Genomic DNA, 21846 nt, shown 5'->3' with positions numbered 1-21846 from the left:
GCCCCCCCACATCAGTCTGAAGAAGGGTCTCGACCCGAAACGTCACCTATTCCTTCTCTCCATAGATGCTACCTCACCCGCTGGGTTTCTCCAGCATTTTTTGTCTACCGTCGATTTTTCCAGCATCTGAAGTTCTTTCTTAAATAGATCTTGGAGAAGGCTGAACCAGGGGGCAGCAGCACGAACGAATGAACGACCGACGGTGGCGCCCCCAGTTTTACCCCGGTGGTGGAAATTTTCTTGTAAGTAATTCTATGTTAACACATTAATAATAACATTAATAATAACGTGTAACATAGAAAACGACACGGTCCAATTGGAGAAAATAGCACGACCTTTTAGCAAAACGGCAAAAAAAGGTTGATTTAACCACTCGATCGTGAAAAGGTGAAATCATCAAAAAAGGCATGAAAAGGCACATGGCATTTATGGCAAAATCCTGGCTCTAGTCATTAGACTAATGGTGGTGGTGGTGATATAACTGAGTGACTGGCAGCAAAGAGGGGCCTGTGAAGTGGGAGTCAGTGTACACAGTGGCCCAAAATATGTAGGTAATTAGTTAACTTGAAGAGTTTGTAATTTGAAGAGCAAAGAAACACTGAAAAATAAAAATATTCTATATACTAACTATATTCTTGAGATACAGCGCGGAAACAGGCCCTTCGGCCCGCACCGATCAACGATCCCCTCGCACTAACACTATCCTATACACACTAGGAACAATTTACAATTTTACCAAGCCAACTAGTCCACAAACCTATAAGTGTTTGGAGTGTGGAAGGAAACCGGAGATCCCGGAGAAAACCCACAGATCACAAATTTTGTACAGGCAGCACCTGAAGTCAGGATTGAACCCAGTCTCTGGCTCTGTAAGGCAGCAGCTCTACCACTAAGCCATCATGCCACCATAATTCTAATTAACTGTACAAAGAGCATTGTAGGAAGACAAGATCATAAATGTTCTAATATCACAAACTTTTATCAATCCTCTTTAAACATACAGGTTGATAAATGTTATAAACAGGTCATGTCTGTGCATAGTCGATACGATCTAAAATTTCTAACCAGTATCCTGGTATAAATGCTGGTGATATTCAGACCAATAACTCTCATGCATATGTCATGAGTAAGTACCTGAGATTGCAGAAATCCATTCACAACTGTCTTCACAACTCTCAAATCCAGATGCTGCCGGTGAGCCATTCACTGAAAAAGTCAGTAATGAGTCAAGAGTTAGGTAATGAACGATTGCTCCGCAAAAGAATAATGCATTAGTCACCGAATCATTGAACAGAATTCCCCTGCACCTCAATGAGACACATTTCAGTTTCAGACGTTCTTAACGTCCTTCTCTTGGGGTTCGTCCTTCTCAATGTGGGAGGTTTTTAATATTCTTGCAACTGAGGCAATGCCATCTTCATTTTCTTTTTAAATTGCTGTTTAATAGTAAATTACATGTAGCCATTTTATGCAAATTCAATAGATAACATAATACACAAACAAAATAAAAGTTGAATAAATTAACAAAACAAAATATTGTGCAAAACAAAACAAAGCCCAAAGTCCCCAATGCAACCAAGACAGCTCGTAAATCAATTGGAGTTTGTAGCATTCAATCTGTGAAATTAAAATAAAGGGTCAGATTGTGCTGACTAGTTTTGTAAAGAACTATGGATAATTGCAATACATGTCAGTATATTCTGTGATTCAGTGTGTGCTGTGCAGCGCAGAAATACAGAACGCACAGGGGACAACACATCAAGTTCTCACTCATCTCTGGACTCACTACTGTATCTGGTTCCTCAGCTTTATGCCTGTCATGAGTGGTGCATCCAGCAGGGCCCCATTGAAACAAGCAACCTTCATTAATTACGTTCTTTCAAACTTTACTTAATAAAAATACATTCATTACTTTCTATAATTCAAATGTTTTACATTCATTAATTCGCAAGTTAATTTTGCTTCATTAGAAACAGTGGGAATACATTTTATAATGTCTCTAAGATTAACAAAAATCAGAAAAGCCCCATGAATCATCAGAATGCCACCAGGGTAGTTAGATGGCATGCTCTTGATCTCTCCTGCTTGAAACGCATCACTGGTCAAGGCTATTTCACTGTATCGAAGGACCAAGGAGGCAATTGAGCGAGACTTCATAAGCAAGTCAGGAGTCACCCCGAAGCAAAGTTTAAGTTTGACTGTGGGGGCAATGAAGGGGACCGAGTACAAGATACAGGCCAGATCCAGTGAGATCCAGCCTGTTGCAACTTGTGCCTTTCAGTTTGTAGCCTCTTAAGAAGAAAGATGCTCAAATTAAATTTTTGCTGATAGTTTCATGTCATCTATTGGCATTTACTCCAATTCTTTTGCACCAAAGTTCTTTAGTCTGACATTGAATTGAAATATTTACAGGTACCTCAAGGTGCATGCTTAGCCCCCTGCTCTGCTTTCTTTGCACCCATGACCGTGTTGCAGAACACAACTCTAATGCTATGTATAAATTCATCGATGACACCACCGTTCTTGGCTGTTCATGGATGGTGATGAATGGACATGCAGGAGAGAGATAGAGACATAACAGTGGTACCGTAACCACAACCTCTCATTCACAGTCAACAAGATAAGGAAGTATTTGTTAACTGCAGAATAGTGAAGTCAGAGCTAGTTTTCATCGGTGGGTCGGCGGTGGTCAAAGTTAGAGACTTCAAATTGCTGGGTGTTAAATCCTCCGAAGACTTGTCCTATGCCTCACCAACATCTTGTGCAACTGTAACATAACATCCCTGACTGATGAAGGCCAATGTACAAAAAGCCTTATTTACAATCTTATCTCCTTGTGACACCACTTTCAGGGGGAAACATACCTGTAATCCTTGATCTCTCAGCTCCACAACACACCAGAAATCTACGACTGTGAAAATCCAGCCTAGTTTTGAATTCCCAAAATGCAACATCGCGCACTTATCTGCATTAAACACCAGTAGCCATTCCTCAGCCCAGTTGCCCAGCTGATCAAGATCCCTCTGTATTCTTTTGATAACCATCTTTACTGTCGATGATACCACCTACTTTTGTGTCATCTTGTTTTCTAATGCTTACTTCTGCACTAAAGGCTTTTCTTTTCAAAATGTATTTATAATTTATATTTTCATGTGTTTTCTGAGTCTGTGTGTGCCTGTGATGCTGCTGAAACTAAGAAGCACTACTGGTGTATATGACAGTAAACTCAACCTGACCAGCTATGCCATCCAAAAAGAAAGTACACATATTAATTTGATTAGATCATTTAGTTGATTCTCCACATTACGAGTATGTCTGATTCATATGTTGGTTAACAATGCTTTTACTTTGCTTTTCATGCACATTCCTGCAGCTAATTGTCTACATTAATTCCTGAGAATGGTTAGCCATAATGAACCAAAAATAATACTTGTAGTAATGATAAGTGTTATCCAATTGAGTATCTTCACGTTCAATCCCATGAAAAGTAAAAAATCCATGACTAGATATTGCATGGAAACAAAGAATCTGGATTTATTTATTATTACACCCAATAAATCACTCCCGTTTCCGCCCACTGCTTTTTGTAGGTAAATATATCATACAATCGTAGAAAGATTCCACAGACAGGAATGAGATGTATGACCCATTCAATTAGCGTTACTGGTGTCAGCTGAGCAAATAATGCTGACCAAGAATACTCCTTCTTCTTCTGTAAATATTATCAGTCTGTCTTTTGTAACTAATCCAACTGCCATGAGGAGTTTTGCTCTATGCATTTCATCTAAAGTTAGCATTGTAAAATCTTCAGTCCTGGAGCAACACTTCAACTCTTAATCAACTTGGAGCAGAAACATGGATATGAATACAGCATATGAACAAACAAACAAACTTACTATCAGCTATAGCAGGAGTCACAGGGATGTACTCTGTTGATTGCTGGCTGCTCAAAGATGACCTGGCACTGGAAAGGTCAATTTTTGTACTCCGACAAGTGTTGGAACACACTTTACTGTGTTGGAAGAAATCCATTTCTCCTGAATCCATGATTTTTCTTTAATGAATTAAAAATAAATCATGTTAACACATTGCACATGTATTAACTACGACAAACAAAAATTGCATTTCATTTCACTGTACCCCAGGACAACACAGTGGTGCAGTGGTCGAGTTGTTGTCTTACAGCACAAAAGACCTGGGTACGATCCTGACTATAGTTGCTGTCTGTGTGAAGTTTGTACATTCTCCCTGTGACCGCGGGTTTTCTCTGGGTTTCCTCCCACATCCCAGACATACAGGTTTGTAGGTTAATTGGCTTCAGTAAAATTGTAAAGTGTCCCTAGTGTGTAGGATCATGCAAGTGTACCAGGTGATCGCAGGTCTGATATTTATAGGTACCTCAAGGTGTATACTTAGCCCCCTGCTCTATTGTCTTTACACCCATGACTGTGTGGCTGAGCACAACTCCAATGCTATCTATAAATTCACCGACGACACCACTGTTCTTGGCCAATCATGGATGGTGATGAGTGGACGTGTATGAGAGAGATAGAGAAAGAACAGTGGTGCCGTAACCACAACCTCTCATTCAAAGGCAACAAGATCAAGGAACTATTAGTTAACTTCAGAATGGTGACAACATAGGGAGCCCTAGTGTGACCGAGCACGGCTAGTCATGGGCAGCTGCCTAAAGAAAGAGCTGATGGCCAGGAGCTACAACGTGAGCTGCAACAACAGCCCCGTGAACAGGTGAAGAAGGTCTCGCACATCGGCATCCAGTTTTAAGGTGAAACGACACAAAGTGCTGGAGTAACTCGGCACACTGAATCAGTCTGAAGAAGGGTCCCAAAATCATCTATTCATGTTCTCCAGTGATGCTGCCTGTTACTTGAACACTGTGTCATTTTGTGAATTAAATATCATCTGCAGTTCTTTGTTTCAACTACATACAATGATAATACCGTACTCGGCTATAGCAGACAATCGGCAATAATGGACATCAGTTCCCCTGTATTTGCAATGCACCAATTATTGGCAAAATTTAAAGGAATGTTATCTTGCGATGACTGTTTTCAAACTTTAGTGTTCATTTCCCATGACAAACATGTGCCAAATATTTCCTGCCTGAGTGGGGAGATACTCACTAAGCTTGCGTATAAAGCATTACTTCGCCCAGCTGGAGTAAAAAAAATGTCATGGTGCATCAATCTGCTTGAGTGCAATTGACCTGAATGGGAGTTAATGTCACCATCTCTCCTTAACTTTGGCCTTAATCACTTCATTTATCTCCAGAAAGCACTTACACTGATCATTAAAATTTGTCTTTTCTTATTTATATTTTTTAAATTAGAAAAATAATCCAATTCAAAAAATAGTAACAATTTCATTCATACCTCAACATCACACCATTCAAACGAATTGCTCTCTTCCAGTCTTTTAATGTTGATTTTCCAGCTAGATTCACAAATTCTTTTGGGCTTATAAGTTGATTGTCAAACTAGAAAGAGAAAACAAAACTGCAATTTAATAGACATTGAAAGCCGGATATTGGATGACTCTAGCAAAAGATGCATTTATGTACAAGCATCAAAGACCCTCCTTTTATGCTGTAACATTTTAAAACTTCATAAATGCAATGGGGCCACCAAAAGCCGTAATTCAGTTTTGCTTACTAGTATATAAAACCTGTTCCATTTGCATTATGTCTGACCAAGAGTGAAGAGCGTTTTATTGTCATATGTCCCAGATAGGACAATGACATTCTTACTTGCAGCTACTAATTCCTACCAACTAATGCAGGTGCATTAATTGTATTAAAAAGAAATTCAAAAGAACATTCAAAAGCAAGAAACATATGAATTATTGATAACCTGCTCAACGTAGAGTGAGAACCTATGCAAAATGGTATGCTGATGTTTCTTCACTGAATTATTACTCACAAACATAATGAGAAATAGGGAGGATATTGTAATATTAGCATTCATTCCGTGCGTCACAGCCAGTTTTCTTAGTTTCAGTTTAAAAATATTTTTTTTTCTTTACATGCATATACTGCAGAAAGAGCCATGTTTTTACACACAAAACCACTAAACTCAGATTACCCACCTGCACACATTTGATGTTGATACCAGGACAAACAAACTTCCTCCAGATAAGGTTAGCTTTACTTTCTCCACATGTTATTGGATAAACGATTTCTGGCTCCATATGATCTCCCTCATCTGAAATCTTCACCTCTACAAATTTAAAGTAAATGAATATTTGTAACTTATTAATCTATTACAAAGGTTATTTCAGTGGAGAGTACGTTACTTCAGGTTAGGACTTTGATTCAGTTCTCACTTCTGCTTTATTGGTCAATATATTGACCAGAGTTCATAAAGATTGGGCCATATCTCTAACATAAAATACCAATCAACATTGATGTTTGCATTGCATTCTGCGTTGAAATCAGACGTATGAAAATACATGGTAATCTGGTATTTGGTAAGCAAAAGAACTTTAGATTTCTGAAGCAGAAATACACCCTGGTTTGGGTGCACTAAGCACATAATGTAGTACAAAGGCACAGAACTCCTAATCTGAAGTCAATAAAACTGAATTTTCTTTTTTTCGGAATTAGAAATATACTAGATATTTATTTGGGACTAATTTTAGGTCTATGATGTTCCTGTGGCATATTTTACTGAAAATTTGCATGAATGTGGGAAGAATTCATATAAGGTTACAAATCACAGCAATCCCTCATGGCAGACTTTATTTTGAAGGTCACTAGGGTCTGTGGTAAGAAAACGTGCAATTAGGCATAAAGCAATGAGCTTGACATTCAGCCATTAAATCACTTGGGAATGCCGAGTGGATAGATGGGTGGATTGGGAATGGCAACCTTACCCGGAAGCTGCGATAAACTAAACCAGCTAATGATTTGACAAAAGCTAGCTAAATGTAAGATTCTTTGCTTTTGAATTCTTCCTGCAAAAGTGAATATCCATCCTCTTTGCACATTACTTTTTCTACAAATTATACCACACATTATTTCTTCACCATTGTCATTGACATAGTCTGCGATCGTAACCCTGTGATTATGGGCCTACCTACCTGAAAATGTCCCACCTACTATTGCTCTTTTTCCTTCCTTTAACCTACCAATATAATGTCCAAACTTCATGTTCTTATTTTGCATTTATAGGCTTTTCATCTAAGCAAAGAGTCATACAGCATGGAAACAGATCCTTTCGACCAAGATGCCCCATCTACACTGGTCTCACCTCCCCGTGTTTGGTTCATATCCTTCTAAACGTTTCCTTATATGTGAGCCTGTCCAAATTACTTTTAAATGGTGTTCATAATACCTGCCTCAACTACCTCCTTGGCAGCTCATTCCATACACTCTTCACCCATCTGTGTAAACCACCACCCTTTGTGTTAGGAAGCTTTTGTTGGGCAGCTTATCAAGGTTCTTTAAATATCCAATATCCTATTTCCATCAATTCTCAAATGTAACTTCCTTTTCAGAAAAACCTGTTGGAACATATTATATATTTTCTAAGTGACTTGCAACCATAATCCTGTGCTGGATCGTGTTGGCCAACGATATTCCTACAGCCACACTTACCATTTGCAGCTCAGTGGTTTCAATCAAACAAGAACTAGCTGCCGCTGTCATCCCATGAAATGGAGCTGGCTGTACATGGCATTTGGGCCTCACAGGTAGTGGATCCTGATTTCCTCCCCCCAGAGATATTTAAAAGCAGTCGCTTAAAGTAAAATGTTAAAACTAAATTAACTCAAAAAAATTTAACCAAACAAAAGTGAGTTCAATCTCACTCACCACCCTTTGTGTTAAAAAGTTGCCACTAGATTCATTCCTGTTAAATGTTTACCCTCACATTTTAAACTGAAGTCCTCTACTTTTTGATTCCCTTACTGGATAGAAGACTTTGCATGGTCACCCTATCTATTCCCCTCATCCGTAGTAATCATTGTGGCTTTTGTACAAACTAGCTAATTTCATGTTAAATTCCCCCCCGCTCCACCTCTAAAAGTCTCATTTGTACTTTTACTTTTATATGCTTGCAAAAACCTCTTACAATCTTTTAAAAACATTTCTTGCTGTTTTTTGCCCTCTTACAATCTTTTAAAAACATTTCTTGCTGTATTTTGCTTGTAGTCTATTTCCTCCAACTTTTATCAAATTTCAGTGATCCTTTGCTGATTCGTAAAACAAATTCTGCCAATCCTGAAGCTAATTAAAAATTCTCAGAAACATTATAAAGACCTTTTAATATAATACTATCCACACCTTTAATTAGTCATGGGTGCTTCATTTTTTCCTATCTTGATTTAGTTTATCAATTAAATATTGTCTTGTTAAGAAATATTTCATGCTATTTTAAATGTTTGCCATTTTCTCTCATTATACATTGTCAAATGATTTCACAAACGTATTTGGTTATTTTTTCTCCCCAACTATATAACACGTTTCATTTAAATTTATGACTCAAGTTTCCCACAATTCAATTATATAGTGAAGATTCCTCCCTGGAAAACCTGAAAATCATTAATTTATTTTGTATCATTGCATAAAATGTGTAAAGTACACTGTTGGTTCCAAGACATATTGTGTTGTCCAAACTATTTTTGGCAATTTGATTTGTCCCATCTTTATGAAGTTTGCAAGATAGTTACGTATTGTGTAAAGGCAGACCAGACTTACTATGCGCCAATTTTCAAAGAATTACTTTCTCTCGTAGGGATTGGTAGCTAGTGATATCTCTGGGTACTGCTCTTAAACCGATTACTGAAAAAAAGAGATATCACACCTTAGGGATTATACTGGGAGAAAAAGCTGCTTAATAGACTTTCACAAATAAGATCTTAAATATCTCTTAGTATGGTCTTAATAAGCTATAAAACCATACGTGGCCTTTTAATTACACAATTCTATTCAATAGTGAATACGTTAACTCAAAGAACATGGTATGTGCACAAAAATATGTAAATCAGATCATTAGTTAGTGATACAAACAATTCTTTGTCAATTGCCATTTAAACAGAAAATGGGTGCCTTTCAAAGATTGGAGAAGCTCTTATTTTCAATACTCATTAGCAATTAAACAATTTCAGAACAACGCATCCAATTTAAATTTATGGAACAGCTCTTAACCCACGTAGGTTTTTATGAGTGGGTAAAATTGGATGATATCCATATAGAAGAGTAACAGTCTTAACATAAAACGTGCAATTGCCACACTTGTGGTTGCTTTGTGTTATCCCATTATCTCTTCTTTCTACAGAAACCATCTTTTATAAATAGTATTTATTTATTAGAAATAAAAGGTTCTGTATATCTTCTTGCCCTGGCTCTAATCTTTTCCTGTGGCAACGGAAGCAGTTTTTAAAAGAAAAAAGACCATTTATTTCAGTCAATGAAACTGCAAAATATTGGATCACAAATTTACACCACAATAATTTTTTTAGGCATCAAAATAGAAAGACACTACCAGCAAATGGCAGTATCTATTGCAGTTTACCTCACAGTGAGATATAGCTGGTTGAAAAAATGCCTTGACAATATGCCGTGATTTAATTATTTGGAGAAAAGAATGTTTTGCAGAAATACAATAGCACTGATAGTTAGAAACAACTCTCTAGTTGGTTTAGGAGGTTTCTTTTACAAGAAAGTACAAAAGTAAATAAAATGCGCAAGTTTGAGAATGAATTCTATTTGTACTTGAATCTCACAACAGATGTTTGCCAAGGTGGGAAACAATGCCACCTAAAACCAAGGCTTGCGTAACCTTCCAGAACGAGGTTCATCTAATAATTTGAAGATGTTTTAATTACAAATATAGTACATAATCTAAATGTGGGCATCGTTGCTCTTTAAATCTGATGCAGTAGCAGCATCTGACAAAATTAACTATATTAAACGTGTAATTATCTAGTTTCACAAATGTCCGCTTCCCTCCATTGTATGTCATCATCCCATCGTCAGCTTTACCACAATCCACATTCAATTCAAAACAAGATTGTAAAGAATAATTTCAACGAAAAAAAAATAAAAAATATTGTTTTCTGTACACAATGCAAAAAATATGATTCAAAGCATTATCCATTCAATAAGACAAAACTCACAGGTAACAGGTAAAAAAAAGGTCTTCTCAAATATTAAATTTATGTTCAATGTTTTGAAGTGTCCTCCCATTTTCATAGAAACATGGTTACTATCACTTTAAATTAACTTCAGAGGATAATCTCTGATGACAAATATAGACAACATCACAGGATTAACATCACAACAATAACTTACGATTTGTATATGGTCAATGCACTTACCGATAATATCACCTTTCTGAATAAGTGTGGAGGAAGATGAATAGGTTCCAGGAGTGTTAACAGAGTCCATACTATCTTCACTTAATCCACCACTGAATAGACAGAAACAAAATAGGATTTTTTCACATATACGAGACTAATGTAGCCACTTGAACCTTTGTATTGTGTTATAAAGTGCATGCATAGAAAAACAGTAAACTGTACTTCATCTACCTAGAAATTCAATGTCAGATATTTCTCTCAAATACATTCACAATGTATATTTCCTAAGCATTTAATTGATTGCCATTTAAAAAAAAACAATTCCATTAGTTGGCATTGTGCTTTTAAACCAGTAAAATTGCATTACAGAAAGGCTTGATGCTCTCCTGCCATCATGTCTACAGCTTGACTTCAATCCAACTTGTTGGAGAAAAATCTGTTTTCTGATGTAAAGGAGGACTTCATTCTGAACGGCCCTCAAATCAAACCTAATCCACAAACGTTGCACTGAGATGGAGGATAACAAAATTGACAACGTTTCCAGAAAAATCACTTTTTTTTGTGTTTAGCTTGGTTTAGGGATATAGCACGGAAACAGGCCCTTCAGGCCACCAAGTCCACACAGATCAGCGATCCATGTACACTAACACTATCCTACACATACACCAGGGATGATTTTGACAGAAGCCAAATAACCTATAAACCTGTACGTCTTTGAAGTGTGGGCGGAAACTGGAGCACCCGGATAAACCCCATGAGGTCACAGGGAGAACGTACAAACTCCATACAGACAGCACCTGACGTCAGGATCGAACCCAGGTCACTGGTGCAGTAAGGTAGTAACTCTACCGCTTTAGACACAACAAGCTGGAGTAACTCAGGACAGGCAGCATCTCTGGAGAGAAGGAATGGGTGACATTTCGGGTCGAGAACTCTATCGCTTTTGTTGCCCAGGAGTATAAAATTGACACTCACCCACCCAAAACATAATTGCAAAACTGACAAACTAATTAATAATTGACATCCTTTCCCAGCTTTCATTTACCACAATCTAAGATGTGCACTCATTGCAAGTGAGAAATATCTTAAAACATAAATATATGTAATTGGTTTTTTTTAAAATCAGAAATTGTCTTAATTACATAAACCCTAGTCATTTTTTCACATTCTTTAATATTCTCATTGTTATTCTCAAAAGGCTATGCTCTTAAATGGCATTTTGGTTTAACACAATTTAGATTATCAATATGTTTCCATTCCATTAATTGACAAAACTATGCAGAAAAATGTAAAACAAAGCATTTGAATTATTATTTTTGAAATAGGTGTTAAAAGTATTGTTTTGTTCCATAAAATACTGTTTTGTCTCAAATCTCCCGAAGGACAGAGAATATAGTTTTAGCGCTGGCAGTTTCAGAGGACTTTCAGTTAAAGCTCATTCTTCTGTGAGTAAAGAATAACTTTTGTTTATTAGGTCGTACAGCTGGTAGAGCTGCTGCCTCATAGTGCTAGATGCCTGGGTTCAATCCTGACCTTGGATGTTGCCTGTGTGGAATTTGCATTCTCCCTTTAACTGCATAGGCTTCCTCCAGATGCTCTATTTTCCTACCACATCGCAAAGACATGCGGGTTTGTAGGTTATTGGCCTCTGTAAATCCCTCCCAGAGCCTGTAAAATTCCCATGGGATGATCAACAGTCCCCGTGGAATCTGTGGGCTGAAGGGCCTGTTTCCATACTGTATCTTTCAATCAATTCAATCAATTAGACCCATGTGATTGAAAATCTCACCGCAGATGTGTTTGTTTCTCTAATGGTAATATAATTTGGGCACGTTTTATATCAGATTAAAAGGTGCCAGGGCAAACAAAAGTCTTGCCAAAATGTCAGCAGTTTCTCCTTGAGCACCAAGAGCAGCTAGAAATGTACAGAAAATTGCTCTACTACAGGTTAATCAATTTTCAACTTCACACTAAAGTTTTTTTTTGGTCATGCAAACAAATTTGTTGGTTTAATTTTTTTCTCAGGAATCTACTTCAAACACAACCATAATCCCACAATCTATGACAATCCCAATTTTATTGAACTTCCTTTCTTCCACAGCTGTGGATCTCACTCAGAACACATCTCACAAACCTCAATGTCTTAACAGCAGTGAAGTGCCTTAGTTTCAGATCCTGACTATCCATTTCCTGTTCTGCATTCAATCTCAGAAAAGTTTACAATCCAGCTCTTACAACCAGTCTTTCCGCTGACTGGAGAGCACACAACAAAAAATGCTTTTCACTGTAGCTCGGTACACGTGACAATAAACTAAACTAAAACACTGGATATTTCTAGGACAAAGCAGCTAGCATTCCATTTATCATCCTAATCAATTACAACACCCAGCATCTGCAATATGAAGTTAGCATATAACATCTACAACTGCACTTCTACAACCCCTATGGACTTTGATAATATTGATCAAAAATGTTACTTCCACCATCTCAAAGGTCAAAGACAACAGATGCACTGGAACACTTCAACTCAAGGTTCTCGTGGAAAAGAATATTAATTACATGGACAAGAAGAGGCCTCAGTATGAAATGGTTCAAAATGCCTGGACATTAAATGCTGGCAATCGCATTTTGGTATGGACATCAGTAAACAAATTAAAAGTATTAAAAACTCTGAAAGGTGAAATGGTCCCGCCTGGAAATTCAACGTGAATATTTACACTGGTTGATAGACCCCATAATAAATGATTCCTCAATATCAACTAATAATATTAATAAAATATTAATATTAATGATCAGTCTGAAGAAGGGTCTCAAGACAAAACATCACCTATTCCATCTCTCCATAGATGCTGCCTCGCCCGCTGAGTTTCTCCAGCATTTTTGTCTACCTTAATATCAACAAGTTTGTTTTTTCTTTGTAGCAGAGTTTATAAAATCAGTCTCCTGCAATTCAGCTTTTCAGATATTTTCTTCCATTCGTAATTTGATATAACTTTTACAATAGAAGCTAAAGCCTTTCAGCATTAAATGAGGTAACATTGACCAAATATCTTTGTGTGATTATAATATTTTTCCACCTGTGTCCCCACATCCCAACAACTTCTTTTAAGAGCTATTCACAAATTTTGAGGAAAAAAATACCTCCTTGGCCTAAAAAGATGTGCCAAAAGTCAAGCTTCATCTGTGCATGTAGGCTATTAAATTAGTAGAAGCAGGCTTACATCAGAAAACTTTGACACGCTTGCCTTCTGAGCTGCAGGCATGTGTACTCAATAGCATCATTCCCTTTTCTCTGCTATAAACCTGACAACTAAATAGCTGTTATTGTTAGCTTAATCTGCTACTCAGCACGATATGAAGTGTGATATCTTAAATGAGAAAAGTTAAATGCTGCAGGTGCCTTTAATCAGTACCAAATTATAACATGAACAACTTACCAAGCAATCCATGCAAATTTCTTGTGATAACAAAGAATATCCTGATAATTAATATCCATAAAATTATGTATTGATCATTTAGACAATAATGTTTTTATTTATGGCTTAAGTATATACTTACAAGCATTGCAACATTACTGGGAATGATCTGTAAAAAAAATAATGCACCTATTCAATGCATGGTGCCACAACGGTAGAGTTGCTGTCTTACAGCGCCAGAGACCTGGGTTCGATCCTGACTAAGTCTCTACAGAATTTGTACGTTCTCCCTGTGACCTCCGTTGGTTTACTCCGGGAGCTCTGGTTTCCTCCCACACTACAAAGACCCTACAGGTTCGTAGGTTAATTAGCTTCAGTAAAAATTGTCCCTAGTGTAGGTGTAGGATAGTGTTAGTGTACATGGATCGCTGGTCTGCGCAGACTTGGTCGAAGGGCCTGTTCCCAAGGTGTATCTCTAAACTAAAATTAATTTGATGTGTACTTTATCATGGTTCAAAACATCTTCTGCTGTGATAATTGTTAAAGTCAACATCCACTATCTTTTAAAGGAAAATAAGTTAATTTCTGAAATTCCACCAACAACCACATTAAACAGTTACTCAGGTCAATTTGCAACAAAGGTTCAACCCATTCAAGAACTAATAAGCAGATTACACACACACACGAGAATTTTGAGCTTGTCTATTTACCTAGGTTGTGTTGATTTGAAGTCTACCAACACTGTCTTAACCTCTTCAATTGCACTTCCATCTGATGGCGTGTCAGGTGTTGTTACAACAACGACCTCCTCCACATGAACACTGACGTCTGGAGTCGCCATGTGTATAGGCTTGTAGTTAGTTGATGTCTGTCGTTTTCCCAGCTAAAAGGAAAGCAACATTTCCACAAGTTACTAATTTTATAGAATCACACATTTGTGAGTTATTTGAATTAACTGGCCAAGGAGCGACAAACCAAATAATGCAAAATAAATGGACATCACCCCTTGGCTTTTAAACCTATGATGCATAATTCAACTATTTTAGCCAATCAACTGGCTCAGTGGCACAGCAGTGAAGTTGGTGTCTTACAGCACTAAAGACCCGGGTTCGATCGTGACTACAGGTGCTGTCTGTACGGAGTTTATACGTTTCCCCGTGACCTGCATGGATTTTCTCTGGGATCTCTGCTTTCCTCCCACATTCCAGAGATGTACAGATTTGTAGGTTGATTGGCTTGGTATAAGTTTAAATTGTCCCTAGTGTGTGTAAGATATTGTTAGTGAACGGGGATCGCTGTTCGGTGCGGACTTGGTGAGCCAAATGGCCTGTTTCCATGCTCTATCTCTAAACTAAACTAAATTGGCAATCATGCAAAAAAGAATGAATTATATGTTTCACAGTTATGACCAACTTGTGTCATGTGCCAATTTGAAGATTCTCAGTACATAATAAAAACACACATACACTAATTCCCAGTTGGATATATCCAGTAATTTTTGCAAGGGTGTTGTAGTCCTGTAAACATTGATCACCAATCCAGTGATATTAAAGAAAACCAATACCTGCAAACACAAAAAAATCACAAATAGCAATTCCAACCAGTACCCTTCCTGTTGAGAGCATTAGGTCAAGGAATCAGCATTATAGTTAATCAAAAGGTTAACTTCAAAGGGAATCATGATGCATGATAAACCCATGCCCATTCCACTATGCACACTGCACATTAAAGTCAACATGCCGCCTACTCACTATAATGATTTTTAGAGGCTCTCGGTCCACTAGATCCATGTTGACTATAAAGAACCCATCTATAGTGATCCTACATTCCAGCAAGTAACTTGTGGGGTTTTGCCTTGTTGATTCAAGTGCTTGTTTCCATATTTTTAAAAATATTTTTAAAATCTCCTCCACCAAACCCTGAAATAATGTGTTCCACTTTCCAAACACCCACGGAGTGAAAAACATCTTCCTTGGTTCCCCTCTCTTACCGTATAAACTTACCTTAATGCAATGCCCTGTGGTTTCATACAGTTCTATCCTGTGTATGTCCATCATAATTGTGCATACTTCATTAAAGTCTCACAACCCAGCCTATTCAGTCTCCCTCATTACTGAAAAACTCCATCACACGCAACATCCTGATTAATCTTCTCTGCACCCACTACAGTGTAATCACCTATCCTACAGTCATAGCTGTAACTAACTAACTAACATATTATAAAGTCATAGAAAACATAGAAAATAGGTGCAGGAGGCGGCCATTCGGCCCTTCGAGCCAGCACCGCCATTCATTGTGATTATGGCTGATCGCGGTGGAGTTGACACTGGTCGCGCGGTCGTACCATAACTTCCATGCTCTTATATTCATATCATAGCTACTGACAAGTGTCCTGGATGCCTTCTTTATCTACCTGTACTGCCACCTTCAGGGATCAATGGACCTCTGCACCAACATTTTCTGTTATTCAGTGTTCCCCAGGGGCCTAATATTCATTGTGCATGTCCCACTCTTATCAGTGCAACACCTCACACTTATTAGGATTAAATTGTTTCTCCCAGTTCCCGTGCTCCCTCCAACATTCCCGAGCCTCAGATCCCATGCTCTCTAATGTTACCAGACCCCAGTTCTCATGGTTCCTCCAACGCCGCAAGGCTCTGGTTCCTGTGCTCACTAACGTTCCTGGGCCTTGGTTCTTCCGCTCCCTAATGTTCCTGGGCCCTGGTTCATGCCTTCCTTAATGCTGCTGGATTCTGGTTCCCATGCTCCATCTAATAGTTTCCCATGCTCCATCTAATAGTTTTCCCGGGTTCTTGTGTTTGCTTTCAACCTTCAAGGTTCACTGGAAAATCATAGTATTGTGTATCATTTTTTAAAAACCTACAAGGGTGTTGGTGTACAAATAGAAAAAAACATTACATAGTCTGGAAATATCTGTCAATTCAGCCCCACAAAATCCCATGGGTGTGGATTATAAACTTGCCAATGTCCTCTAGCTCCACACGCCAATTGCCCATTGCGTCATTAATGGGCTCAAATCTCTCAATGATTACCTCCTTTCCCTTAAGATATTAATTACATGCTCTGTGGTTTTCGTCATTATCGTCCTGCAGTGAAATGTCGCACTCCCGCACCATCCCCCTGCCCCGGCACCCCTTTATCCTAATTTCTTTTTTAAGTATCCCCAACTTTTATTTTCTTGAAGATAGACACAAAATGTTGGAGTAACTCAGCAGGGCAGGCAGCATCTCTGGAGCGAAGGAATGGGTGACGTTTCGGGTCAAGAGCCTTCTTCAGACTGAAAGTCATGGGAAAGGGGAACAAGAGATATAGACAATGATGTAGAGAGATAGAGAACAAATGAATGAAAGATATGCAAAAAAGTATGATTGATAAAGGAAACTGGTCATTGTTAGCTAGCTAGAGTTCTCACTTAGCTACAGCTAATAATGACCTGTTTCCTTTATCTTCATGCCCATCTACACTAATCCTATTTATAGTACAGTACTAGAAACGGCCCTTCAGCCCACAATGTCTGTGCCGGATATGATACCAAGATCAACTATTAACAGCCTGCACATAATCCACATTCATCCATTCCTCGGCAAGGCCAGCAGCATAATCAAGGACGGGTCGCACCCTGGCCACTCCCTCTTTTCCCCTCTCCCATCAGGCAAAAGGTATAGAAGTGTGAAAGCTCCCACCTCCAAATTCTGGGAGTTTCTTCCCAGCTGTTATCAGGCAACTGAATCATCCTACCACAACTAGAGAACTACTACCTTCCGGATTGGTGACCCTCACATAATTCCTTGATCGGACATTACCGGCTTTACCTTGCACTAAAATGTATTCCCTTATCATGTATCTATTCACTATAAATGGCTTGATTGTAATCATGTATTGTCTTTCCGCTGACTGGATAGCATGCAACAAAAAGCTTTTCACTGTACACGTGACAATAAACTTAACTGATATCCGTAAGCCAGTTCAAAACTCTCTTAAATGTCACTATCAAACTGCCTCATCCTCCACCGCCAACAGGACGTTCCAGGCGCTTCCCCCCCACCCCCCCCAGAATCATCCATTAGAATAAACATCAGCTCCACAGAGGAAACGATAGGTTAAAAATAAGTTTTCTGAAAGCATGGGATATTGGAACTTGCTCCCAAGAGTAATGCACGGACAGAAATAATCAGTGCAAGGACCCACAAAATATACCCACAAAATATACATTTGTTTTAGGCAAGGTGCTTATGTCCAGTGTATTGTATCAAAATGTGCTCAGGTACTTTATAGCTGGACATTCTTCTGACACTTTCTGGATGTTGCATTAATAAATCAGAATTCCTGTTATTTAATTAATGTTAAAGTAACTAGCTAAAAACCTTTGTTGCAGATAACCTAAAGTTTAATGAAAGTTTGATAACAATCAGGAGGCTTTAATCACACATCTCAAACTGAAAGTAATCACATATGCTGGATGAATGAGTGGTAAACTTCAGCTAAAATCGTCAGCCCACTTACAGAACATTGTGGTAACAAAGATGAGTTTAAGAATAAAATGCAACATATCACTTTGTGGATAGTTTTAATTTTTGATTATATGCTATTGATAGAATTCAATTTGTACAAATACCTCCATTCCAAATGTGCTATAATAATTGTAGATGGAAATGATATTTTAATGCATAAACTACTCCATTATGATTTTTGGCCTTTCAATCTGATCGAGCTGATGATAATATGATCCTGATGAGCATGTAAATTACCAGTGTAAATAATTCATACAAGATTATGAATTTTCTTTGTTAGTTTCCATACCCAGTTTTTGATTAATGAACATTTACCAATTCCAAATTAGAAACTGCAAGTTCATTTTCAAAATGTACAAGGGCTTCTGGGGTCACCATCTCTAATTAACAGGACTGATGCTTGCAAATCTAAGCAAGGTTTCTCAGAGTCTAGTTTTGGACTCTGAAATCATCTTTATTTGTTATTTGAATAAACAGTAACGTTCTATGTCATGGTCTAGAAGTGTTTAGATCGTTAACCAGGAAAAACTTGTGCAAAGTTTATATTTTAGAACTTTTTAATACTTCTTTGAAGCTCACCATCAAGTCACAGAATTGGTGACCTACTTAATTTTTAAATATGCTTTCATCTCAGATTTAACAGGTTCCCTTTGTCGAAAGGCATCAAGACAAAAAGTATGCCCTGGTTTGAGGAACTGCAGATTACTCGTAGTTTGATTGAAATACTGCAAATATTCATAGCCTCAGTAAAACAGTGACTTTTACAAATCACTTCAGATGCAAAAATGATTCCTGATCTTAAAAATATAGAAAATATAAACGCGTACACATTTGTACTTTAATATATAAAAATGTATATCTGCACTTTGTTAAGTGCACTTTTTATATTAATGACATGTATATGCAGATTTCTTAAAGTGTGTGTATATATATATATATTATATATATATATATAATATATATTATATATATATATATTTAGTATATACACATATATACTTTAATGTGTATATATATATATATACTTTAATGTGTATGTATATATATATATATGTGCATGTGGCATATATATAGTGTGCATGTATATACACACACATGCGTGTGAACTTTGAATTTGAACTTGTCATTTTTAAAGCCAACAAGGACAACATATGATATATACATATACACACAAACACGTTAAAGTACATGTTCATCAGATTGTCTGTGCATATAAGTGTATATATGTATAATCCTACCACAATCAGAGAGCAGTGCTTAAGTACTATTTACGTCTGATGTTCCTTGGACTATTCTTGACCGGACTTTGCTGTCTTTACCTTGCACTAAACATTATCCCCTTATCATGTATCTATACTGTCAATGGGTTGATTGTACCCATGTATTGTTTTTCTGCAGACTGGTTAGCATGTTCGGTACATGTGACAATAAACTAACCTGAGATGTGTGTGTATATATATACATACACGCACAGATATATATTAAAGTACGCATATATGTCATTCTTGTGTTCAAGAAGGAACTGCAGATGCTGGAGACGAAGGTACACAAAAATGCTGGAGAAACTCAGCGGGTGCAGCAGCATCTATGGAGCGAAGGAAATAGGCGACGTTTCGGGCCGAGACCCTTCTTCAGACTTCTTCAACCCATCAGTCTGAAGAAGAGTTTCGGTCCGAAACGTCGCCTATTTCCTTCGCTCCATAAATGCTGATGCACCCGCTGAGTTTCTCCAGCATTTTTGTGTACCTATGTCATTCTTGTTTGCTTTAAAGATATGGACAAGTTCGTAGGCCCTTTTCCAGCTCAGATTTAGCTGTCATCTGAAGGAAACCTAGTCACGATGTGTAGTTGACGGGGTATGCTATGCGGCTTCATTCCTCTCCACTCAGTTGCTCCCCTTTAGCACCGCAATATCCCAGCGCCATTTTAGGAATTAAAAGAAAATATTCGATCAAATATAATGTTTCCAAAAAAAAAGCGGCGCGGTGCATTTGAACCGCTGGAGCGGGGGCTGTGGTGCTGAGTGAGTTTGCCTGAGGTGAAGGAACCGCGCGTCGAGTTTGATGCCAACTTCTCAACGAGCTCGACGGCCGGCAACGCGCAAGCCGCACAAACTTGATATGTAACCCCCCCCCCTTCACGGCACGCTGACTGACGGCGGCGTGAGCCAATGGTAGGGAGGGGCTAGAGCTCATCGTCGGGAAGCTGGCCAATGGGAGTGGTGGGAGGGCGGGAACTTGGGCGGCAGCAGGTTGGGTTGCGGCACAAAGGCGCGGGATGGTCAGCCCGCCATCGGCGGCGACGCAGCTGACGCCCTCCTCCGCCGCTGCCGTCGTCGTCCCTCCGTCCGCACACTGCGCGCCGTCCGGCCCCGTCAGCGTCCTGACGTCCCGCAGGCACCCGCCTCCGTGGAAAAAACGCGGCGGGGGTCAGCGCGCTCCTTACCTGTGAGTCTCACCGGTGAGATACCGTGTTGGAGTTTTGGAAAGCGGACATAGGCCGGGCGGCGGCAGGCAACGGGCGGCGACGTAACTGTTTGTGGAGAGCGCGGGGCTAAGCGCAGGCGACGTTGGGCTGCTTACGCACGCTTTACGTCAAGGGGGACGTACATGGCCCCGGACGTCATGTGCGTCACGGGGAGCCTGTGGGGGAATGCTGATGAAGTTGCTGCAGGAGTGCTGCACTGTCACTGCAACAAGTCAAATCAAGAGAGTTTATTGTCATATGTCCCAGATAGGACAATGAAATTCTTGCTTTGCATTAGCACAACGGAATATAGTAGGCACGAATACAGAACATATCATATCAGTGTGTCCATATACCATTATATAAATATATACACTGCCTCTGCAACAGTAGCCTCTGTCATTGCAGCTTCTGCCACTGTCATTGGAGCTTCTACCACTGTCATTGCAGCTTCTGCCACTGTCATTGCAAATTCCATTACAACTGCAGCCTTTACCAGGGTGATTCTTCAGTAAGCCTCTACTTTGATGCTGTATATAAGGAAAACCCGTAATTCTATCCCATTTCTCCTTTTTCTATATTGTTAATAAACATATTCCTCATAAATAAAGATTAAACCCCAAATGAATAAAGTGTGTTTTATGTTTTTTCCTGATGTTCGATGCCCCCCCCCCCCCTGGAAAACTGCATGTCCCTGATTACTTGTGAAATTGCAAGTCAGGATTTTTTTTTAATGGGGATCTATCTGAAATGAAAATAGTTTTAAACGGTAGGTATTAATAATTAAAATATTTAGCACCTTTAAAAATAATGAAATTTTAAATCTTACTGTTTTTTTCAAAAATGTCTTGTCCCGATGATTGGAGTAATTTGCGTCACTCAGCTTTGTTGAACTGTCCCACATGGCTATAAATAGAATAAACGTGAACTTCCAACCTCAAAAGACGGCGGGAGTGGAAAATCGCCTACCCTGTGAATTTCTCCTGATTCACGGGGCGAGAAGAGTGAAAAATCTGCTTTTTGCTGCTCAACCTTTGTTCAGCGCCATCCCCAAACGGTGCTGCACTCTTAGAAAATAAAAAAAAATCATTCTTTTTTGATTAGTATGGAGA

General features: G+C 38.6%; 1 protein-coding gene across 6 annotated transcripts in view; it reads right to left on the bottom strand.

Moving 5' to 3' along the window:
* The window catches only part of gmeb2 (glucocorticoid modulatory element binding protein 2), a 31518-nt gene extending 10662 nt beyond the window's left edge, over positions 1-20856 (bottom strand). For 2 of the 6 annotated variants that reach the window (XM_033041501.1, XM_033041503.1), the window contains exons 1-8: positions 20714-20856; positions 14447-14619; positions 13879-13905; positions 10339-10430; positions 6106-6236; positions 5394-5497; positions 3897-4054; positions 1135-1206 (exon numbers count right to left, since the gene is read on the bottom strand). In XM_033041501.1, coding sequence (XP_032897392.1) covers positions 1135-1206; positions 3897-4054; positions 5394-5497; positions 6106-6236; positions 10339-10430; positions 13879-13905; positions 14447-14577 — 715 coding nt within the window. In that variant the 5' untranslated portion in view covers positions 14578-14619; positions 20714-20856. Of the gene's footprint in view, positions 1-1134; positions 1207-3896; positions 4055-5393; positions 5498-6105; positions 6237-8716; positions 8801-10338; positions 10431-13878; positions 13906-14446; positions 14622-20713 lie in introns of those variants that run through there. The other 4 variants (XM_033041502.1, XM_033041506.1, XM_033041504.1 and 1 more) reach the window with 3 other exon arrangements.
* Positions 20857-21846: the final 990 nt, after the last annotated feature.

This window comes from Amblyraja radiata, chromosome 23 (assembly GCF_010909765.2).
Source record: "Amblyraja radiata isolate CabotCenter1 chromosome 23, sAmbRad1.1.pri, whole genome shotgun sequence".
NCBI classification, from domain to species: domain Eukaryota; kingdom Metazoa; phylum Chordata; class Chondrichthyes; order Rajiformes; family Rajidae; genus Amblyraja; species Amblyraja radiata.
The sequence above is the reverse complement of the archived record's forward strand: the minus strand, read 5'-3'. Positions and strand labels throughout refer to the sequence as shown.